Here is a 23,787-nt window from a genome sequence, read left to right as displayed (position 1 = left end):
AAGAGTAAGATCAATTTCCATATACAGGGGGTTCTCGGGTTACAACACAGTTCCGTTCCTACAACAGTGATGTAACCCGAATTTTGGTGTAAGTCGAAACACACCCTAGCCTAAGTCACTTACCTATCCTAACGCATTTGCAAAATCATAATCTAGAACATAAAAACACAACTAAGCCACAGAAAAAGGAAAAGGACATAAATATACTGTACTGTAGTAACAGAAAAAATGAGTGTAAAAAAATCCTTACCTTTATTCCTTCTCACGTCTCAATTATTTTTAAGTTTTTATGGGAGTGAGCGTTGTAAACTCGAAACGTCACGTCGAGACATTGTAACCCGAGGACCCCCTGTAAATGGTATCACATTATAAAAGCTCTTGACCCCAAACATTTATTCTTGTATCTTAAGCATTATCCATAAAAAAAAATTCAGGGCTTTGGCCACCACATAAACATAGTAATAAGTAAACCTGAAAAACATGATACATGAATTGATGAATACTGGAGCAAATCATTTTTAATAGCATTGTAAACTTCTGCAGTTCAGCTATAAGATCTTTTTTATGAATTTATTTATTTCAATCTTAGACTTAATAGTTCACAAGATTATACTTTGTATGATATAAAGATAAAATATTACCTGGATTAATCAATTAAAATTTTCTTTGTACCCTTTTGTCTTTCAGATAGCAAAGCACAGGTTGGAACGATGCCAGATTCACCTGCTGATGTCAAAGCCCAGCCCAGGTCAACTCCACCCACCATGCCGCCACCTCCCCCAGCTGTCACACAGGCAACGAATCGTAACACCTCTTTCACACCTACCACAAGTATGTCAAAAATATTCTCAATATTAAGTCAAGAAAAGTAATTTTGTCTTTCCTTAGCTCATCATATAAAGACTACACATTTGAAAGTTGACAATTATAACTGCATTATGTGCAGCTCTGCCACACTGTGTCATAATGAAAGTGTGTATATCTTGAACAGTATATAGATTTATTTTAATTTGAATCATTAATTACTATAAATATTACTATGAACATCTTGTTAAGGACTGTTCTAGAGTTTTAAAAAACAAAGATAATATAATGTGTTAAACAATGAGAAAAACGTACCTGAAATCCTCATTTACACATTGAACACAAGGTGAATTGAAAATGCCACTCAATGTTTGTTTTTATTTCCTTGCTCTCCGCACTCTCCCTGGCATTATTAGCACTCTGCTTCTGCTGACTTCATTATTCATTAATGCATCACATCTGTGCCATACTGCTTTCGTCTGCCCCATTTCCTGCCCTTGACATGATCTCTGACATCTTTTTTTCTGATCAATTGTTTATTTGTCAGTAAAGGGGTGCAGTTGCTGTCACTGTGAGAGATTTCAGATTAATATTTGTTTATTTTTTTAGCCCATATTTTGTTAATAATGGACTGTAGTAATGGGTGGGATGTGGAAAGGCTTGGGCTAGATTGAAATTGCCAGCTGGCTCTTCTGTATAGGTAGCATTCTTAACTATCATAAAAACAGTATCTGAGGTGAGGAGAATTGCTTCTCTTTGTATCAGAGGTATTTGTTTTATTCACTGTCCTGTGTTTAGGTGGCCTCATCTTTTCATGCTTCTCCTTTAACATACAGACTTGGCCCAGTTTCCTGCACCTCACATCCTCCAGTCATATTTTAGAGAAACAAAGTTTAAGATCATCCTTTAGCATGTACTCATTAAAATTTAAAACCAAATATTTTGTCCAATTTTTGCATAAGTTTGACTCATATTGATTTTTGATCACTCCATTTCATATACACAGTTTGTAGGCTCATATTTGAGTCTGTTTTCTTGTTAACAGATTAGTAAAAATAAGAATGAATAGTGTATATGAGTAGCCTAAATTATTTAATATATTGTGAAATCTTCAACATATAGTATAGTACATCCATCCTCTTTGCTCTTTCTCTGTTGCCACACGGGAAGAGGTGGAGGATGTCATCAGGAAAATGAAACCGTCTACTAGTTCCCTGGACCCTTTCCCCTCACCCTTGCTGAGGGCCAACATTTCTGCCATCTCTCCACTTATCACCAGGATAATAAATCAGTCCCTCCTGGCTGGCCATATTCCTTCTGCACTAAAAACTGCTGTCATCAGACCTCTACTGAAAAAATCCACCTTGGATCCTGAAGTTCTCTCCAATTATAGGCCCATCTCCAATCTTCCATTTCTCTCCAAAGTCCTGGAAAAAATAGTTGCAGCACAACTTCACGATCATCTCAAACTGAACAATCTGTTTGAAAAGTTTCAGTCTGGTTTTCGCCCTGGCCATAGCACTGAAACAGCCCTGGTCAGGGTCACCAATGATCTTCTGATGACGGCAGATACTGGTTCACCTTCACTACTTATCCTCCTTGACCTGACAGCTGCTTTTGACACAATAGACCATAACATCCTTCTTCACCGCCTGCAATACACTATTGGACTCTCAGGAATTGTTCTAAATTGGTTTACATCATACCTGACTGGCAGAACTGAGCATGTCGCCCTTGGCAGCGCAAAGTCCCACACCCACAACGTCGCCTGTGGTGTTCCACAGGGCTCTGTGCTGGGCCCTATCCTTTTTACTATCTACATGCTCCCCCTTGGAACTGTCATTGGCAGACATGGTTTATCGTTCCATTGCTATGCCGATGACACTCAGCTTTACCTCAGGACTACTCCCACCTCCTCTACTGCTCCTCTGCCAACATCTACATTGTCTACCTGCCTGGAGGAGATAGAGGCTTGGATGAGGCTCAATTTTCTTCAGTTGAACAGATCCAAAACAGAAGCCATCTTAGTTGGTACATCACATCATCTTCGCTCTTCTACCATCACCAGTATTACTTTCTCTGGCCAAAATATTCCTCTTTCCACATCTGTTACTAATTTGGGTGTTAGAATGGACTCCCAACTTACTTTTGACACCCACATCAAATATCTCTGTAAGTCATCTTTTTACCATCTCAAGAACATCGCCAAACTCCGCCCATTACTCACCCTGGCAGATGCAGAGAAGCTCGTCCATGCCTTTGTCTCTTCCAGGCTGGATTACTGTAATGCACTCCTCATTGGGATTCCTGGCAAGAGTATCCAGAGACTCCAGTATATTCAGAACAGCGCTGCCAGGATCCTGATGAGGGTGCGAAAGTATGATCACATCACCCCAATCCTGAAAACCCTTCACTGGCTCCCTGTTTCATTCAGAATAGAGTACAAGGTCTCCCTTCTTACCCATCAGTGCATTTATGGACATGCCCCTCTTTATCTACAGGAACTCCTTACCCCCCATAACTCCTTACGTTCCCTCCGCTCTGTACTCACTAACACTCTTCAAGTCCCCAGAACTAAGCTCAGCAGCATGGGTGACAGGGCGTTTTCATCGGTGGCGCCGAGGCTGTGGAATGCCCTCCCTGATTACCTGAGAGCCCCACAGTCGACTGAGGCCTTTAAGCGAAACCTAAAAACTCATCTTTTTAGAAAGTCATTTTGTTAAAGTATTTTATAGACTCTTCTGTTCTTTTTTTTTTATTTTATTATTCTATTTTTACTCTGTAGCACTTTGGGATTGCTAAAATATAAAGTGCAATATAAATAAAATTTATTATTATTTATTATTAAAAGCAATATAAAATATCCAGCTACTCAATGGCTTCTGTGCAGAAATGCAACATTTAGCAGTCACTATGACAGCTATCAGCCAATTAATTTTTAAATCTTCATGTGCAAACAACTTATAACATGCTAGTAAAATTTCCTACAATTGGTGCATTGTGCATTGTGATATTGTTATACAGTAACTAACTTATACCATGTTCCAGACCATACAGTTCACAACAAGTTATATCTGGATATTTTTGTCTTGAGTGATTGTATGATCATAACATACAGTATTGTCATTAGTCCAAATATGTTCTAAAGTGCAGAAGTAAAAATTAAAGAGTTATCTGCTCACTCATCCTGAAATTTCTCATGCACTTCAAAAAGAGGAGGTACCCATGTGTTCTCAGGATAGTCCATATATTTTGTTTACTTTGCTGACTTTGGTGTTGTTCTCACTGTAAACTGCAATTTGACAAAACTAATCTAATGCTTACTCCATTCACAGCCTGACAGTTAGATGAAACATGCATGCATAAGCCAACAACTAACCTAGGATGGTATGCCAGACCATTACCAGGCACACAAAACATGGCCACATTCTCTCATACCAGGTCAGTTTAAACTAGTCAATTAACTACAAACCAGTGAGAAGACAGTGTAGCACCTTTTGCCCCAGAATGGATTAGGCCATCACCATCCAGTAAAGGGCTTAAGAAGTAGTTTCAGTTATTTAAAGAAATCATTTTCCACTTAATACCATACACAGCCTGTTATGATTAGGTCATTTTGAAACTGTGAGCTCTCATCTTAAAAAAAACATGTTCAAAATACAATAATAGCTAAACAGTGATATATCTATATTGTAGCACGAAAAATAATTATACCCTAAATTATTATATTATTTTGTTGGGTAAGTCAGTCAAGTCATTTTCCAACCTGCTATATCCTAACACAGGGTCACGGGGGTCTGCTGGAGCCAGTCCCATCCAGCATAGGGTGCAAGGCTGGAACAAATCCCACCGCAGGGCACAAACACACACACACACCAAGCACAAACTAGGGACAATTTAGAATCACCAATGCACCTAACCTGCATGTCTTTGGACCGTGGGAGGAAACCAGAGCACCCGGAAGAAACCCACGCAGACACGGGGAGAACATGCAAACTCCACACAGGGAGGACCCGGGAAGGGAACCCAGGTCTCCTTACTACAAGGCAGCAGTGCTACCACTGTGCCACCGTGCCGCCCTGTTGTTCACAGTGCCACTTATAAATATCAAAATATCAAACCATCATTAGATAATGTGTATATCATTTTCAAATAATAAAATTCAGGGTCTCAGGCAGAATTAGGCACATGGAAAGAAGTAAACCTGAATGGTGTAAATTAATTTACAAACAACAGCCCGATTTGGAATCTTCAAACAGCCTAGTGGACATGTCTTTGCAATATAACTGGAAAACCACAGTAACCAGAATATCCAGAGAAAAACCCATGCAGACATGAGGAAGCTATGTAAATTCAAAGAAATTCACAGGCATGAGATTCAAATCCATTGATCTACTAGACATTAGTCATACCTATGAACCACCAGATCATCATAATTTAGAGTATTTTAGGTTGAAAAATCATAAGGACCTCCCATGAAATCTACCGTTATCTTAGCAAAGTCTGAACAAAACATTTTGCAGACAAACAAAAGGTCTTTGCCTCATGTGAGTGTTTCTTTGACTATAAACAGACAGACATTATAAGAGAGGGGTGCTCCAATCTTCAAAACTGAGTCTGAAAGGGAACTCAAATTTACTTGAATTGGGGTGATCAATATCCAAATTATGCCAGTTGACAGACTAAAACTATTTATTATAGGGAAACGGAGCATTTCTCAGAAGCACTGGGTACATGTATTTTTCATTGGAAGCTTCTTAATGTTCTTGTCAACAGTTATTTGCTTTGTTCTTAATGAAAGACTATTGCATCTCTTTTTAGTGTATGGAATTCTATATATCCACCCATCCTTCCTTCCGAATTCATCCATTTTGTGCAACTGCTTTTTCCAATCGAGCGATTGGTACAGTATATAGAGGAGCATTATAGCTGCAAATATAATAGTATACCTTTCATTTTAAATTATAGCACTTAGTAATTTTTCTTAATACATTAATTTTCAATCTTCTTGCTCCATTTTTCACTGGTTCTGCTGTTTGTGGTAATTTTTAATTTACTGTACTTACATTAACCTATTAAGTCTTCTGTAATGTGAAGTCATTGCAGTCATCTTATTCACTGTATTATTGAAAAGCGCTTATGTTTTAACTTAATGAACAACATTTCTGTTATTTGGTGTTTATCGTATTTTCTAGTCTAGGCCTCCACATCAACTTTCACTGACCTAATGCAATTCATATGGGTCATTTATGTAGCCTGGCCCATTTTCTTTTCTCTCTGGGCCAGTACTTTCTAAACTTTTTCCCTGAAACTCCAATTGTCAAAGCCAAGGTCTTCCAAATTCCTGATGAACACCTCAGCATAATGGGCCTGTGTATTTACAGTAGATACCGTACATAGCTAGATTTTAGAAGGAATGTAAATAAAACAAACAATTTTACATATACAAACACATTTTTAACGAAAGAGTTTCTACAGTTAGTGACACATGTGAGGCAAGTTACCTTGCATTTCTTTATCAAGCACTTGTAAACATTTATTATGGTGTTACAGAGTACCATATTTATAATTTTCCTGTCATTATAATTGCTTTAAAGTCACAGTTAAAAGTCAACAATACTCATTTAGCTACCTCAGACAACACAGAGTTGGCAGACAGTCTGCATGTGAGGTGGCTGCTGGCTTGACAATAAATGTCTAAAACTAAAGCCTAATGAAAATCAATATTATGGTTACCTGGGTTACATTTTTCTGTAAATGTATAAAGAGATAAAAGAAAAACTGATTTCAGTTCAGTCCTGTATATTATTCATTGACCGCTGACTCCTGCCCACAGAAATCAACTGGCATCCTGCACTGCATATCAGGTCAGGCTGGGTCATACAAACCTCCTAATTTGTGTCCTATGGCTGCATTTTTTTTTCTTTTGCATTTAATTTGTTTGAGACAGAGTAATTTTGGCAGGATTTTCATGTGTGTGTGTTTTGTGCTCTGCTTTATCTTTGACTACATCACATTGTTTGCACAGACAATCCCTTTTTTGTGAAGGAATGTGTTTTTAAGTGTCATATTTGTTTGAGAGCTTCAGTTTTCACCAGCTTGATTTAAGAAACTGTGCATGAGTTATAAGCATATCATGCTTTACAGATGCACCATGAGCAAAAAAAAAATATCTTATTTATATTTATTATAAATATTTATTATATTTATATATTTTAAATATATATAACATAATACAAAGGACATGTGGTACAAATGTATATGCTGCACCCAGAATATTTCATCTAGATTCAGATATATTCTGGTATATGTACAGTATGCTCCTGTCCACTGAGCCACACTTTTTATTATTAAAGTAGTCTGACGATATGGTTAGTTATTTCATTGTGTCTGCTGGTTATACTAAAGACTAAGGGAATTTCCTTGAGTTATATTCCTACAGTCTGGAATCTTCCCTATATATATATATATATATATATATATATATATATATATATATATATATATATATATATATATATATATATATATACTGTATATATATATATGTTAAGCCTTGCTATTTATTACCTGCTCTCCGCGCTATAAGTGGACCACATATGATTAGTCACATGCTAAGTGTCCTTTAATTAAAGGATGGTTCACTAGCATAGATTTTTTCAAATTCAGTTATACTGTACTCAGTCTTTCTTACAAAATGAAAAACTGTAGGAAAACATGTGTAAATCATTTTAACCAATCATTATTCTGGTTCTCTATTAATAGCAAGTATTCAGCAAGGAGCACAGAAACAAATCTCAATATATAATCTTCATTTGGATCTTGATCTTTGTTTGTCCGCAAATGAATTAGAAGAAGAAGCACTAGATGGCAGTAGAGAGACAGCTAAAACTTAGGCATTGCGTTAAGAATCTCCTCCAGGCTTATACTACTGAAGACTGTAGTAATCCAGTCACACTTCAAAACACAGACATTCAAACTAAACAAATTGTTGTGCTTTAAATTAACTAATCTTTATATATAATCTTCATTTGGATCTTGATCTTTGTTTGTCCGCGAATTCCACGCATGCATAGACCACCTTCCAGTTTAGTACGTTGTTGTTACTCACAGATGTCAACAATGTGCCGGAATAACGAAAGGGGTGGTGGACAGTGTTATGCTGGTTAGCTCCTGAGGCCTGGTTAGAGAATGAGATTACAAAAGATAAAAGGTACGTGCCTACGTAACATATGAATGAAAGAAAGACAGTGGGTAAAATGAATGACAATGTAACAGCACGTTCCGGAAATTATTATTGTTACGTTGTAGCCGGCGAGTGCTGCGCTTCTCACAGTTGTACCATGGCTTGCTCACATGTCAGTGAAGTGATCCCTATTTATGCTTTAAAGAGCCTGGATACCTATGTGTTTCCACCTTTTATAACCATTGCTCCGTGTATATTGCCTTACTCTTTGGATTGCCACAAAGCAACCTGCGAGATTGGAGAAAGGTTGAGAAGAGATCGTGAGAGGAAACGACAGCGTCGTGAAAATGAGACGGACTGTGAAAGGAGAGAAGCAGAAATGCTCCTATACCACCACATAATTACTATTCGGACAGTGATTCCGAGTAGGCCGTTCCTATCAAATCAATGTCCAAGGGTTTTCTTTTGTAATTTTGTTTCCCTTATAAAAAATCATAATGCTGTGCGACGAAGGGCCCAGTTCACGACTGGCAGCCGCGTTTAAACAGGGAGCCCTTCACAGACAACTTTAACACGCGCAACGTAGTTGGCCGCACATGGCTAGTCTTATATATTTGCAATGTAAAACTAGATGCAGGCTCATAACAGTGCTACCTAGTGATGTAAAATGTGTATTTTCTTGAAATAAATTAATAGATTCTAATATATTTCTTGTGAAAATGCCATTGTTTGAGGAATAATGTTTGCAAGTTTGTAATCATTAAGTACAGCAGAGGAATTACATGTTGAACATGAATGTACGCTTACATTGAGTGAGTCTGCAGCTTTCATCTGGTGAACATGAGGATGTGGACATACTGTAGTTTAACTTAGTAACACACCTGCTCTTGGAATAAAAAGTTGGTGGACCTATTTTTGGCACCCTTTTGGACAGGATCCTCTTATAGTTATGCAGCAGCATGGGAGAGAAAACACTACAGCAGGGGTTCTTAACCTGAGGTCCGTGGGATGGGTTTCAGGGTGTCAGTGAGGGTTAGATAAAAATTAACATTTATATTCACTATATAGCCCGGTACTGTTGATTTAGAGTAGATGTAGTAGTAGTAGTAGTAGTAGTAGTAATGGTAGTAGAAAATGTAGATCTGTTTTAATTTACACAATGGGATTGTATTTCATAATTATAATGAGTGGCCATTACTTTTTGCATAAAAAAGGAGTGTTTTTTTAAGAATGTTTACTTTAAAGCTTAATAATACTTTGTGTATGTCATATGAGACAGTCAAATCTCGACAAATAAAGTACATTATATTCATTACATCCCAAAGTTGTGTTTATGCTGAATATTTCTGGGGAATGGGTTCCATAGCTTTCATCAGATTCTTAAAGGGGTCCATGACTGAAAAAAGGTTAAGAATTACTAGAGAAAGTTCTGATGAAGTCAAAAACTTAAAAAAAAAAAAACACACAAAAAAACACAACAGGTAAACATAACCCATTTGGGCACCTACTCATCCTGTACTAAATGCCTAAGACAAGCCAGATTTGCTACTGCTGATGTATAAATGCTTTTCCATTATTTCAGTAAACAAGGTAACCGAGGCATCTTTCTCTTTTTCTGTAAGTGCTAAATGGAAGCAGCCACTCCCCAACAGCCCTCAATGGTGCCCCTTCCACACCAAATGGTTTCAGTAATGGCCCTGCCATGTCATCGACAGCCTCTCTGTCCAATCAGCAGCTCCCACCAGCTTGTGGCGCCAGACAGCTCTGCAAACTAAAGCGCTTCCTCACTACGCTGCAGCAGTTCGGCAATGACATCTCCCCTGAGATTGGTGAACGAGTCCGCAGCTTGGTCTTAGGCCTAGTGGTGAGTCTCGCTCTTTTTTTTTTTTAACCATTCCTTTATGCTAGTCATTATTTTTGTTTACTTATTTAAGTTTTTTTGTTATTTTTAAGCATTTGGCAAGTATACCATTTAATGCTAGCTATCCTTTAGAGATGGCTTATAATAGGCATCCATGAGGTCTATTTTTTCAAGCAAGCTCAAAAGCCTAATCACAACTATTTTTTTTTTCTCCTCAGAACTCCACACTAACTATTGAAGAGTTTCATTCAAAGTTACAGGAGGCCACCAATTTTCCTCTGCGGCCCTTTGTTATCCCTTTCCTCAAGGTGCGAACAACACTTTGATTAAAAAATAAATAAAAACAGACACTTTTGCATTTTATTTGAATTTTGATTTTCTGTTTATGGCTTTCCAATTAACATTTATGTAGTGGAAACCAAATCTTATTTAATGTGTGTTGGCTCTCTTATGCAATACTTGTGAACAAGAAAGACATTCTGCATTCTATTAAAGTCTTGATATACAGAAAAGCTTTCTACAAAGAACTATTTTGATTTTCTATATAGAGTACTAGTAATGTGGCTGAGTGGCTAAGGCATGGGACTTTATATTATGCTATGTTTTATTTGGCAGATGTCTTAAATAACTTACAAGGTTGCAGATCAGTTCCCACATTTGATTTATTGTGCCTGAGCAAATCACTTAACCTGTCTGTACGCTGAATAGGAAAAAACACTATAGTGGTGTGATGCTTCACTGCTGCTTCACCGCTCCAGAGACTAGGGTTTCAATCACAGCCTTGTCACTGCCTATGGGACATTGTACAAGGCTCCCTGTGTCCATGTGGGTGTTATACCATATTCCCTAATACTGAAAGATTCATTTATTTGGAAACTTTATATTGGCCTGTGTTATTCAGTGTGGGTGTATGCAAGAGTGTGGCTGCAGATGGAGTGGCATCCAATACATAGTCTGTATCCTGACTTGTTACTAATGTATCTAGCACAGGCTCGAGCTGCCCACTATTCTGTAATGGACAGAGCAGGTTCAGAAAAAGAATAAATAGGTGATCTATACTGAGTGTGTGTATGTATGTGTGTGAAAATTGCACTAAGGTTCTGTTCTTCTTTAATCCCTTTAGACAGTGTTCATTAAATGTAAACTAAAGGCAGTTTATTTAATTGCTGTCAAACTCTCCCAACACCCCAACAACTCAGATGTTTCGTTAGATGTAAATTCATAAATTTAGCAGGATTACGTCTTCCTGCTATCACACTGCTGTACCAAAAATTCACCACCAAATTTGCTTTAGTTTTTGGAAATTCCATGGTGTGTTGCAGACCAGACAGAATCATTACAGCCTAATAATCACTTATCTTTCATTTCTTTTTAAATACTTTAGTAAAGGGGACAGTGCTTGCAGGATGATGTATTTGTCCCTTTTAATATAAATTTTTAAAATGTACATTATTATTGTTTGCTTTTTACAAAAGACAGAAGACACAGTTATAAGCTCACAATCATAAAAGGCAAGTGAGCTAATATGGAAGAAAGTGAACAGATTTTAGAACATTTACAGCTATGACAACTGTAAGTATAATTTTGCTCAGAAGTAAAACACACAGAGAAAATTCACAATGCAAACAGAGTGCAAAAGACATGAATTAAATACTCGTAGTAAGATTCATTAATGGCAACTATTGGTCAGGATGGTTAAAAGGATCCCATTTGGGAATCACTGATGTAGAGTGCTGCAGTGAAAATGTAATTTTAAAGCACACTGCATTTCTAGTGTTACTTATTTTTAGTTTGGAGAAAATGCACAAGGTAGTTATTCATTTAGAATACAGGAAATAGATAACATTTGCAGGATCACAAAGGGTGGTAGTCCATTTCTGTAACCACAAATATAAAGGCCTGTTTTTGTACAACCCATGTGCAACCTATCTCATCTGCATGTGGCATATATGTATGAACATTGCGAGGAAGGCAAGATCACAAGTTGCTTATCTGTGCAATTTTTTTCAGCCCTACTGGTGGATCTTTTAAGCTTGCTTGTTGGGTGCTGTCCACCTTTTCCACTTTATTGTGAGTTTCTGCACAAGTCTGCTCCAGAAAATCAACAGTGCACTTAAGGAATTAATGACCCCTGCTGACCCATGACATTCTGCTCTTCTGGGTTACAATGCACTTTGTTGGTGAGAAAGTCCCAGCTCTCAGACTATAGCAGAAACACTAGCTCCTTACTGTGCCAATAAATGAGAAAGAGAGATAGAGAGACAGATATAGAGACAGATGGAGCCATGGAACCTGCTCTGTGCCAGATCACCATTTAGTATCTGCTTATTTTGTACATAATTATCTGAGTTGTTCTTTTAGCCATTAAATTTTAGACAAGTCACGGATTTCAGAATATGAAGGTGGAATCCTAGATATGGCACCTTTTTTCCACAAAAATCAATTCCTGACAAGGATGTGCATTTCAGATAACAGTTCCAAGAAAAAAAAAATGCAGCCCCCAATCCCAATGCTGTCTGCAAGCAAAATGACGAGCTGGGGCCCATATGGCCAGCATTTGCAATTCATTAAAACTGGCACACTTCTGTTTATTCTAAATCTGTCTCCCTGCAATCTTTGGGGAGGCTGAGCGATGGTGTTCAGCAGGAAAAGAAGATTTCACAACAGATGTTCATGCCCGCTCACACCAAGGGCTTTTTCTATGTGTGTGTGTGTGCTCTTCAGGATCATCTGCCTATAAGTAAAATTGCTAGCCAGCCGTTGCTGAAAGGAGTCCAATTATTAGACACATCATCCACCTGTGTGATAGGAGTGAAGCCTCTGCCCACTCCTATTAACTACCCACAAATCATCTATTTGGAAAAACAGAAATCTATACCTCTATTTTTATATAGCTGTAACAGTTAAGTGATACCGCACGTAAATTATAGAAAAATATAAAGTGACATATACCGGTGAGGCCAATTGAAAGTGGTCACTGGTAACAAGATCCAAACAAGGTGAATTAAGTGTGTTCCTCCAGAAATTGTTAGAACAACATATGTTGTAAAACTTCAAAGCTTGCTACCTCACCCACTCCATCCCCCATTGCCATTCAGTTTTTTTTTTTTTTTATTACTTTTCGGTAGATGAAGTTTCTAAACATGTTACTGCTGACTGCTTTGTTCAGCAGATGCAGCCTCCTCCCTTCCCTTCTCTCTTCTCCCTTGCTTGCCTGCTCTCCCGATCTATCTAGCAGACTCTCTCTCTCTCCTCACACATAAACACACACACCCACGCTCACAATATGGTGGCTGCCCCCTATGAAACAGAACACATTTCAGCAGAATAGAGATCCATTTCTGGGAGATGCATGATTAACGCATGGGAAACTGGCAAGGTGTCAAGCAGTAACAAGTACAGAATGAGCATATTAAACAACAAATAGCAGCCGTCTGGGCTCTGTCTCATCATGACTCTTCCATGCACATTTCCTTCTTGCATGGTGATAACAGCTGGATAAACAGAGAGTTTTCACTGCATCCCTGTAACCTAAAGAACTGCTCTTGACTTTTTTCAGATTAAATAGCTGTCAATGTCTATTATATCAAAAGTAATATTTTGTTTTTTATTTTGTATTTTTCTTTTACTTTAAGAGTTATTTTTCCCTTATTCTGTCTTCTCCATTCAATTCAATTCAGGCAAACCTGCCACTGCTCCAGCGTGAACTTCTGCACTGTGCCCGGCTTTCAAAGCAAACCCCAGCTCAGTACTTGGCTCAGCATGAGCAACTGCTGTTGGATGCCAATGTCAGCTCTCCACTGGATTCCTCCGAAATGTTGCTGGAAATTAACGAGCACGGCAAGAGGAGGACACCTGACAGGTATCTCAAGCAAAAACAGCCAAACGTTTTATATAGTCCCTTTCATATTGAGTACATAGTGATTACAATGCACTTTAGTCAAGTACATAAAGAACCCTTCAACACTGTATTAAGAAAGGCAATTGAAACAGTAATACACATAATGGCAACAAAATGTAAATATGATGTTTAATATAATCAGAAGAGGAAAAATGGTAACCCAGCTCTACATATTAAATACATTAATCCATCCATTTTCTAAAAGCATGCTTTCTATTTGAAGGTCACAGATATCAACAAACTGTTCCAAAAGCTTTCAGATACAACTCAGAAATCAATCTTGGATGAGATGCCAGTCAGTCAAAAGGCACTTTTATGCACACACCTACACTCACTCATCCTAGACCACAACAAAGTCATAAAATAAGCTACAATGCTGATTTTAGAAAGATGCCTTTGAGGAAGAACTGGGAGAAGCCACAGAAAATCCATATAGACATGAGAACTTGCAAACCCCAAATGAACAGTAAAATCAGGACCCTGTGGCTTGATGGATCCTTTTGAAGATGTTGTTGTATCATTTCTGGAGACCCCTCCAAGTTAGGCATGCCAATTTGATAATTGCACGTTTTGACCAATAGGGCTTTGTGGCTCAGTTCTATCAAAATCACAAGTAGAGCAGCTACCCAAGGCTTTCACGTTCACAAGGTCTTAGCATGAGGAAAACTTAATTTTCCAATTATGGGAGGGAATGATGCTCCAATGAAAACAAAAATTCAGAAAAATCAAGCCAGAAATAGATCAGAACCTAGAAGGAATAGATTGATGGTGCAGTGGTTAGCGCTGCTACCTTACACATCCAGGGTTGCAGGTTTAAATCTTGCATTCAGTTGTTATCTGTGTGGAATTTCACACATTTTCCCTGTTTTCTTCCCACATTCGAAAGGCATGCATGTGAGTTTGACTACTGATTCCAAACTGGCCCCATGCGAGTATGGGTGTGTTCTACGCTTGTGCTTGATTTTTGCTGCAGCACTATCCACCAATGACCATGCGGTCATTGTGGAAAGAAAGTACAGAAATATAATACATAATAAAAAAAACACCTACAAACTCACTTGTGTTCCAGTACTATCTTGTACTTCCTTGCTACCCAAATCATAACTCTAGGCAATATGGCATGAAATTCCGCCAGCTTTTTAATTTTACTTACAATAGCACAGATTGACTATAACTCTTTGGTGGTTTTAGGATGGGCCCAATAAACCATAGCAATTTATTTCTGTGCATGATTTATATTGTTCTCCTCTCAGTGTACCACATTTTATTTTATATCACCTTTTCGCATAGATATAATGACAAAGCCTTTCAGTTTTTAGCGTGAGGTAATGCTCTGCTTATGTATTCACATAATATTTCTAATATTGATAGGCAAGTATATACAGAACAATGAAAAGTTTCACCAACTTATTGTCAATCTAACAAGTAATATTACTTTATTTAGCATCTTTTTTCCCCTTGGGATTAATAAAATATCTATCTCTCTATCTATCTTGTGTGGTGGGCAATGTCCCAAACCATATTATTTGTACAGTAAGCTATTTCACCATTTGTGATGTCTTCTGGTTTTATCACATAGCTTTGAGATGTTGAACAAAGGAATTGCTTGGATTTTCAATTGCTCTTGCCAGAAGGTACAGGCATACAATGACTGTTAAATACACACTATACTCTGAGTTATTCTTTTTTAGCTACACTTAGTTTGCCATAGCCACATGCATGGTTAACTATTTGAAGAACTTAGTCATGATGTTAATGAACACACAATAAAGCATATTATTTACTATTGTTACTAATGTCCTAGACTGAAAATTAAAGAGAAAACATATTCAAAAGGCTTTCTTCCTATAGTGCAGCTTTACTACAAGTCTGCTAAATCACTGCACTTTTTTCTGTTTCATGAAATTAGCTACCGGTTCTCCTGAATTCACTTTTATTTTGATTAGTCTTTTCATAGAGTGGGACTGTTGTTCACAGTTGTCTCTATCTATCTATTCTAAACATATGGATTTTATTTGCTTCTGGCATTGCAGACCCTCGAGAAAGTACGAAGACATCCAGGATGTACATTATTTAGAGCAGATGTCTGCAGATAAGCATAAACAGATAGAAGCATTATATCATGGTGCTTTTAGAGGGAATGTTAAATCTTTTTATTTTTGCCATTTAAATGTAAAAACCTTAATTGTACCATAATAAATATTGGTTTTAGTTGTCATATGTGCCAATGTCAGACCATATCACTTTTTTGCTTTAATTGATCCTTTCTGCTTTCTATTCTTAGGACCAAAGAGAACGGGTCAGAGCGAGACCCCCTGCACTCAGAGCACCTCCCGAAGAGACCGTGTACAGTGAGCCCCAGCCAGCGATACAGCCCAAGCAATGGGGTCCCTCCTCATGCTCCACCCAATGGGATGCCTTCCCACCCTCCAAATGGCCTGGCACACCCCACACCCCCACCTCCACAACACTACCGCTTGGAGGACATGGCACTGGCACATCACTACCGCGATACATATCGGCATTCAGAACACCGGGACATTCGGGAGAGACATCGACAAGTGGGTATGTTGACAAACAAGCAAAGTTGCTGACACTGGAATATGATTAAGCGTAAACCATTTCAAGGCTCACCGGCAATTCCTTTATTGCATCAGTCAAGCCAATCCTCAATGCTTCCTGTCACACTCAAACATTATCTAGCCAGCTCCCATACAACTGTTCCTCTCCACAAAATGTCCTAATGATGGTGTGTGCAAGATTGTCACCCTGACTCAGTACATCATGGAGCGTAAGGCTGTGAATCATCCATTCATTATAAAATACAGTTAAGACCACAGGGGAGCAAGATATTTCAGTTCATGAGAGATGGGCTCACACAATATCCTGAAATGAATGGTGAAATTGTGAGTTGGTGATGGTGAGTGAAATTACACCCTTGTTATTTCCAGTTCAGGCAAAAGTGGGGTGACTTAAACAACGCTAATCTGCCAACACTCATGTACCTACAGAATGCCCAGTAGGTGTGGGCTACCAGTTGGTCTAGGTCTCCAGAATTATGAGTGTCCAAAAATATGTCATTTAATATTATAACTGACCTTGGAATAGTTTATTTTCTCCAGGGATGCTGCTGACTGGAATTTTTACATTTTCCTCTCATCTGTTGTCAACAGATCATAAATTAACATATACTTCTCCTTTTTGTGTTAAGATTAAATTTGCTTTGTTAATTGTGTTTTTAAACCCACGTGCATTTTTATTTATGTGCATTTTATAATTGGCAAAGCTTATAATTATATTTTACCTGTGAACTTGTTACAGTGCTCTGAGTCTGCACTCAGTGAAGAGCACTATACAAATATAAATTGGCTTGACTTGTTTTAGTCACCATCTGTCAACCCAGAGTTTGCCTGAAGTAACAGGCAGGGGAAGATGACAGAATATAAAATGCTCACTCATTGGTCAAAACCACTTACAAGCTACAGTAGTAACACAAAGACTGAGAATGAACAAAACCATGAGATATATAAATTAATTAATGACTTTGTTCATCAGAATACAGAAAATATAAATTCCCCCTATGATATAAAAGAAAATAAAAATTGAAAATGGTTATCAATTTAGTATTATTTCCTTATATTTTAAAATCCTTTATAATTACTGTTTGCTGGTTGAATGTAACATTAGTGTGGAAAATGCAGCTCTGTGATTGTGGGATTCCATTTATGCTCCATTCTAGGCTGAACACTGAAATCTTACACTGTTATTGTAGGATATACTATTAACCAAAAAGAAAGGCATTTAAGATATGAATATGACTTTGTAACACATATGCACTTCTGTGCCAGAGAGCAGAAGTCACACTCTTATTTGCCAAGGGAATGCTGATAGCTTCAACAGCAAAATTGCTGGTTTAAATTCATTCCTTTGAAACACTTGCATTTTACTTTTTTATAAGTCGATATCCAAACTTTACAAGAATTTTCTTTTCTTTGCTTTGTTTTGGAGACAGAATTAGGCTAAAGGTAACATACTTAATGACACCCTATCATAGGCTACTGTTACAGGTCTATTGCACTAACAATGGAAGGACACCATTTTGAGGAGAAAGAAGGCTAAAGTAAAAGGAAGCATCCTAACAATGATCTTCTTCTGAAGTCATATTTGAGCCTATTTTCTTGCAAACCCAGTCATTTGTAGCAATTGTTTTAGAGCACTATAGCATGTGCTTAAAATTTATATTTAGGAATCAGTTTTGAATTTGAGGCTTTCAAATGTCTGATGGGTAATTATGGTGTCAAAGACTGATCTGATACCCCCCACATTTTGAACCTTTTAAGAAGCAACCCTTATGAAAATGGTCTGTAGTTTTCTTAATTTTAAATATTAGTTAACTATACCAATTCATATTTTTAAAAATGTTCTTGTCTTGAAATTTCAGCCTAGAGTAACTCCAGTGCTTCTTTTGTCTTGCAGCCATGCATGCTGCTCGCCAGGAAGAAGTAATTGATCATCGTTTGACGGATCGGGAATGGGCAGAAGAATGGAAGCATCTTGATAATGTACGTCCCCTCAGCACATGAGAAATTTCAACACTTTGACAGAACAAAAAACAGGAGTTTGGAAATAGAAAATATCTGTAGAAAATGAGAAACTATTGTAGTTATACAATACAGTGCCTCAAAGTATTGCTTTTATTTCTTGTGATGCATAATAGGAGGTTATTATTTTAAGCACTACAGCCTTTACTTCTATAGATAAGTACAGGAATTCTTTTAATTTTTCCACATTTTCTGAAAAATAACTGTCAGGGTTTTGGGTCAGAGTCTAATCAGCCACGTGACAGAAACCAGTCCCGGACAGGGTGCCAGTCTGTCACATGCTAATTAGTGTCTCTAAATTAGTCCAGGATGAGTGACTGTGATTGTTTCTGACAGCATCCTAACACAGATCTTTGAGATGCTGATGAAAAACCAAAGTATCCAGAGAAAAGCCAAATGCAAAGATGAGGATTACATTTTCATTTCATGTACACAATGAGCAGACTGGGATTAAAACCCAGAACTTTAAAGCTATTTTTCAGAAGTGCTAAAAACATACCTCAGACACACCAACATTGAATTATAAACCATAATTTTTCTTTAAACTGAATTTATTAAAAGCAAGTAACATTCCATACAAAACAAGTCCAACTTAACAAAACTAAATTCTAAATTAAATTAAAAACACTTCAAAACACATTTACTGGGGGATTGGACTAGTGCATTATGGTAGTTCTTTTTTTTTTTTTAGTTACTGAACTGTATCATGGACATGGTTGAAAAAACAAGACGGTCTCTCACAGTACTTCGGCGATGCCAAGAAGCAGACCGTGAAGAAATGAATCACTGGATAAGACGTTACAGTGATGCAGAAGATATGAAAAAAGGTGGGAGCTCCACCCAGCGTCCTCCTCCTCCTCTTCCTCCTCACAACTCCTCCTCTTCCTCTTCCTCGAACACCAACAGTTCCTCTAACACCTCCGAGGCACAGCCGCTAGGTATTACTGACAGAAAACAGTAAATAGGAGCGTGTCTGCTTCTTGAAATTTCAATTAAATTTAAACTTCACCAGAACTTTGTTTAAAATTTTTTACCTGTTAAATCATTTAGGTTGTACTCTTTGTTAGTTTGTATGAAGAATTTGGGGGATTAATGTTTGAGAATCCCTTATAAACAAATTAAATTGTATGCATGCAGTGTCAGGGAACTCAGATTAAGGAGTTGCCAATGCTTTCTTTACAATATACTATAAATCATTTTTTTTAATACGTTTTAGAGATTCACCGTGATTTTTTGCACAGACCGCCATCAGGATACATGCCTGAAGAAATCTGGAGAAAAGCAGGTAAGATATTCATTTGTTACTTCTATAATTTTAAACTAGAACAGGATTAATCTGAGAACAGTCTAGTGGCAAAGGTAAATATAACTGAAAGCTGGAATATCATCTTTATGAAAAATCACTGCAGTTAAAAAACTGTGAAAATGCAGTAAACAGATTTATTGTAGTAAACAGTGTAGTTTAGATAGACTGCACCCAAAACTGCACTAAACTATTAAGTAACGTATTAAGAACTGGGTGTAAGATGAGAAAAAATGGCCCTGTTGAACTGTAGTTGGGCTACATTAAAACTCTGGGGTTTTTAGAATCCATTTACTGCATTTTCACTCACAGTAATGCAATTTTAATTGCAGTTGTTTTTCATACAGGTAATGCAAGCATCCCTCTGTCACCAGCAATAAAACAGATGCAAAGCAAACAGGGTGAGTGAACACACCAGTTTTTTATTATACATTGTCTCTGCCCAGAGACAAGAATCCTGTTCAAAAGTTAGTTTTAAGACCATGTTTGCTGAAAAAGTGACATTTGCATATTGATCAAAGTAATTTACTTAAATATCTTTTGATCTCAGAACCAAATTAAAATGTATTTCTTGATGCCAGTATATTGCGTGTTGTATGACTTAATAAAAATATACATGCACAAGAATTTCTACTAAAGTAAACATACTTTGACATGTATCCAATGATTTTCATAGGAAAAAATGAAATGATGTTTATTTCAATAATTACTCAGTCTTTATTTTAGATTACTCATTTCAAAGCACATAGCATTAAAATATGTTTAATAGCCAATAAGAATAAAATACAAAATAAGAAAGTAGTGGCAGATAATAGAGTCACAAAATAAATTGGGGAAAATATTTAAACTCTGAAAAGTGTCAAGAAATAACATTAAATCAAAATGTAAAACAATAAAATAAACATACGTGGGAATCATTAGGTAATAAGAACTGATGAACAGCAGAGACGGTTCAACATTATTACAACAATTCCAAAAATTTTAAGTATAAAATAATTACAGAGCACGGTATATCATCAGCTTTATAATTTATGGATATAACAGGCTTCAGCATCCTTGGGCTACCCAACTTTAGTGAACTAGACTAAGAATATTGAAGCATGGCAGTTAAATGTAAATTTTGATTGTTATATGGACTTAATCTTGCTGGTATAGACCACAACTCCCTGAAGTCTTTAAATGGGATAAACGGGCTTGTAAAATGAACAAACAGATGAACACTATCATTTATCTTACATTGTGTTGACATTGTGTTTCATTATGGGAGTAGAATGGTGGTCCAAAATTTGACACTGTAGCCTTATACTTTAAAGAACCATGATTTGATTCCCAGCTAGGATACTGTCTTTGTCAAGTATGGATGTTCTTTCTGTGTATGCATTTGCATGGGTGTCTTCTGACATCCATATGACATGCCATGTCAGCTGTAAACTGTTCAGGAATCTGTGCATATGGTATGCCTCATGATGGACTGGCATCCTTTCCTCGACTTTCTCATATACTGAGATAAAGGTCAGCAGAACCACTTCCAATTGCGCAATATTTCTCGAATATCATATCTCTTTGTTTCTCATCATAATTAAATGATCTCAGTACACAATCATTTATCTCTATTTATAATCAAACATTAAATTAAAATGATATTTTCGTGATTATATGTGCATTACCAAGATTACGTGTAAAGTAAAAAGAGTTATAGTCACCTAAAAACACAGAAAAAGTGTTAGTATTACATAATATTTGTTGCAATAAATTGCTATAAGTAAAACTGCAATTAGCTACATTTAATTATGATAATGATGGCGGAAATAAAAAAACATAAAATTAAACGTATTACCAGAAACATGACAGGGATGTAGCAGCTCATTGTTCCCATTACATCTTTATATTTACATGACATGTTCAATGTTTACACATTATTGTTAAACTGATGATGTATAAATTAAAATAAAATTAATAATAGTTATTGAAAGAATATGTGTTATATTAAATAGTTTTTAATATTGTGTATACATTTATATTTCCATGATACAAAAAATTTGGATGGTTGTTTAAATAAAATACTACTTCTGGTTGAGTAATTTTTCTCAAATTTTAAATCTGTTTACTTTTTATCACTATAAATATACTGTATATAGAAAATTTGAATCATCTACAGTATCTGTAATTATAACCATAGTTTACTTGAAAATTAACGAATGTATTCAGTTAAAGTACCACTTCTGGTTGTGTGATTTTTCTCAAATTTCATATCTACTTATTTTTCATCATTCCTAATATCCACACAAAATTTGAATCATATACCTGTATTTATAGCCTTAGTTTAGTTGAAAAAATCTGAAATGTGTTCAGGTAAAGTACCACTTCCGGCCCAAAAGTTGATAGGATTTCTTATTTCTGATATAAAGCAGGTGTACAAAATCTTATTGACTTTGGTCAAAGCATTTTTGAGTTATCGTGTTTACACACACACAGACAGACATAATTTCAAAAATGGTTGTTTCAAACTCAGGAAGGTCTAAAACATCAAGATTCATCAAAATCTCCAGGTCAAATTTTTTCACAATTCCTACACTTTCTCTATACTATGTATACGAGAAAGTAAAAATGGAGGATTTTTACATGGACTTTGAACAATAAGACCAAGGGAGTTTAAATATCAGATTTAGGGAAGCAGTTTATGATAGTATAAGGCACAGACAGATGTAAATAAGAATTTGGTGAGAGTTTAATAACAGGACTCTTGGACTGCTTTTAGTCTGCTGTTGTTCATCAATAAAGGTAAAGTAACTCAGTTAAGATATAAATTTGCCCTGACTTCTGTGTCAGATAGATGAGAGGATATAAACATGGTGCAAACAGTAGCCATTGTTTTTTGAAATTGCAATATACATATATATAAAATAAGATGAAATCCATTCTCATTAACTAAAGATTCCAGAGATCACAGAAGACAAATAATATTAAAGTAAAACTATTAAATATAAGGTAGCACATATAAGTGATGCAATTTTTTTATGTTTATGCAAAATGAATAAATAATCAATGAATAAACATAAACTATGCTATGTTTATGACTGACATCCTATAATAATCCAAAATTAATTATGACTAGACATAGAATTTTTGGGATACAACCTTCTCTAGGAAAAGACCTGCTTTAAAAGGTTGTTTTCTTGTTTGTGAAATTAGTTTAAAAAAAAAAACCAAGTTATTACATCTATTAAAAATAAAGAATCATATGCGCTTAGTATGTAAAACCTATCTACATGAGTTGTGTATTTATAAAGAAAAAAACTACTAACCCAAGAAGCCATTTAAACATAGGTGGCCTGTGACATTTAGGTAAGATATTAAAAACTTAGTCTGGCTTCAACTTTCTTTGAATAAGGGTATTTTTATTCTACAGAAGAGGCTGTGAATGAAGTGAAGCGACAGGCTATGTCAGAGTTGCAGAAGGCTGTGTCAGATGCGGAGCGCAAAGCCCATGAGATGATATCTGCGGAGAGGTCCAAGATGGAACGAGCACTAGCTGAAGCTAAAAGACAAGCCTCAGAGGATGCACTAACAGTTATTAACCAGCAGGAAGACTCAAGCGAGGTGAGGAAATTCAGGCTTTTACACTTAAGACTTATGTAACAGATCATTAGTTAATGCCTTTTTGTGGGCATTGTGCTAGACTGCAGGTATCTTAAAGGATGTCACAATCCAAAATATACATCTTAGAAGCCCTGTAAAATACCATACAAGTGTGTGTTCCCACAGTATTCATCAACTGTATACTGTTGTGGAAATGTCATTCACTGAATTGGTCCTGAATGGACAAACAAACAGTAAATAAAAAATAAATGAACATGAGGATGACACTATGCTGTTCTACAGTATGTACTGCTGTGCTTCCCTTAAATAAAATAACCCCAGCTTAATGAAAGCCTAACTCTGAAAGAAACCTGTTAAGCTAAATTTAGGCAGCTCAGAAACAACCACCAAACTCTATTAATATGATGGTGTAGGAGGTATATAAATTATTAATGATATAGCTCACATTTATGTTGTACACTACATGGATCCCCAAATGAGCTTTTGAAACAGTTTTTCAATCAATTATAATTTACACATGGTTATCCATTT

At 36.5% G+C, this 23,787-nt stretch overlaps 1 protein-coding gene across 5 annotated transcripts in view; it reads left to right on the top strand.

The window, feature by feature from the left end:
• cbfa2t3 (CBFA2/RUNX1 partner transcriptional co-repressor 3) overlaps positions 1-23,787 on the top strand; it is a 120,243-nt gene that overhangs the window by 86,833 nt on the left and 9,623 nt on the right. For 2 of the 5 annotated variants that reach the window (XM_028809751.2, XM_028809754.2), the window contains exons 2-11: positions 688-831; positions 9,613-9,854; positions 10,070-10,159; positions 13,532-13,713; positions 16,037-16,317; positions 18,229-18,314; positions 19,045-19,291; positions 19,570-19,638; positions 20,004-20,057; positions 23,066-23,256. In XM_028809751.2, coding sequence (XP_028665584.1) covers positions 688-831; positions 9,613-9,854; positions 10,070-10,159; positions 13,532-13,713; positions 16,037-16,317; positions 18,229-18,314; positions 19,045-19,291; positions 19,570-19,638; positions 20,004-20,057; positions 23,066-23,256 — 1,586 coding nt within the window. The remainder of the gene's footprint in view (positions 1-687; positions 832-9,612; positions 9,855-10,069; positions 10,160-13,531; positions 13,714-16,036; positions 16,318-18,228; positions 18,315-19,044; positions 19,292-19,569; positions 19,639-20,003; positions 20,058-23,065; positions 23,257-23,787) is intronic. The other 3 variants (XM_028809753.2, XM_051931663.1, XM_028809752.2) reach the window with 3 other exon arrangements.

The sequence above is a fragment of the Erpetoichthys calabaricus genome, chromosome 9 (genome assembly GCF_900747795.2).
Source record: "Erpetoichthys calabaricus chromosome 9, fErpCal1.3, whole genome shotgun sequence".
In the NCBI taxonomy this organism is placed as follows: domain Eukaryota; kingdom Metazoa; phylum Chordata; class Cladistia; order Polypteriformes; family Polypteridae; genus Erpetoichthys; species Erpetoichthys calabaricus.
This window is presented reverse-complemented; position numbering and strand designations above follow the sequence as displayed.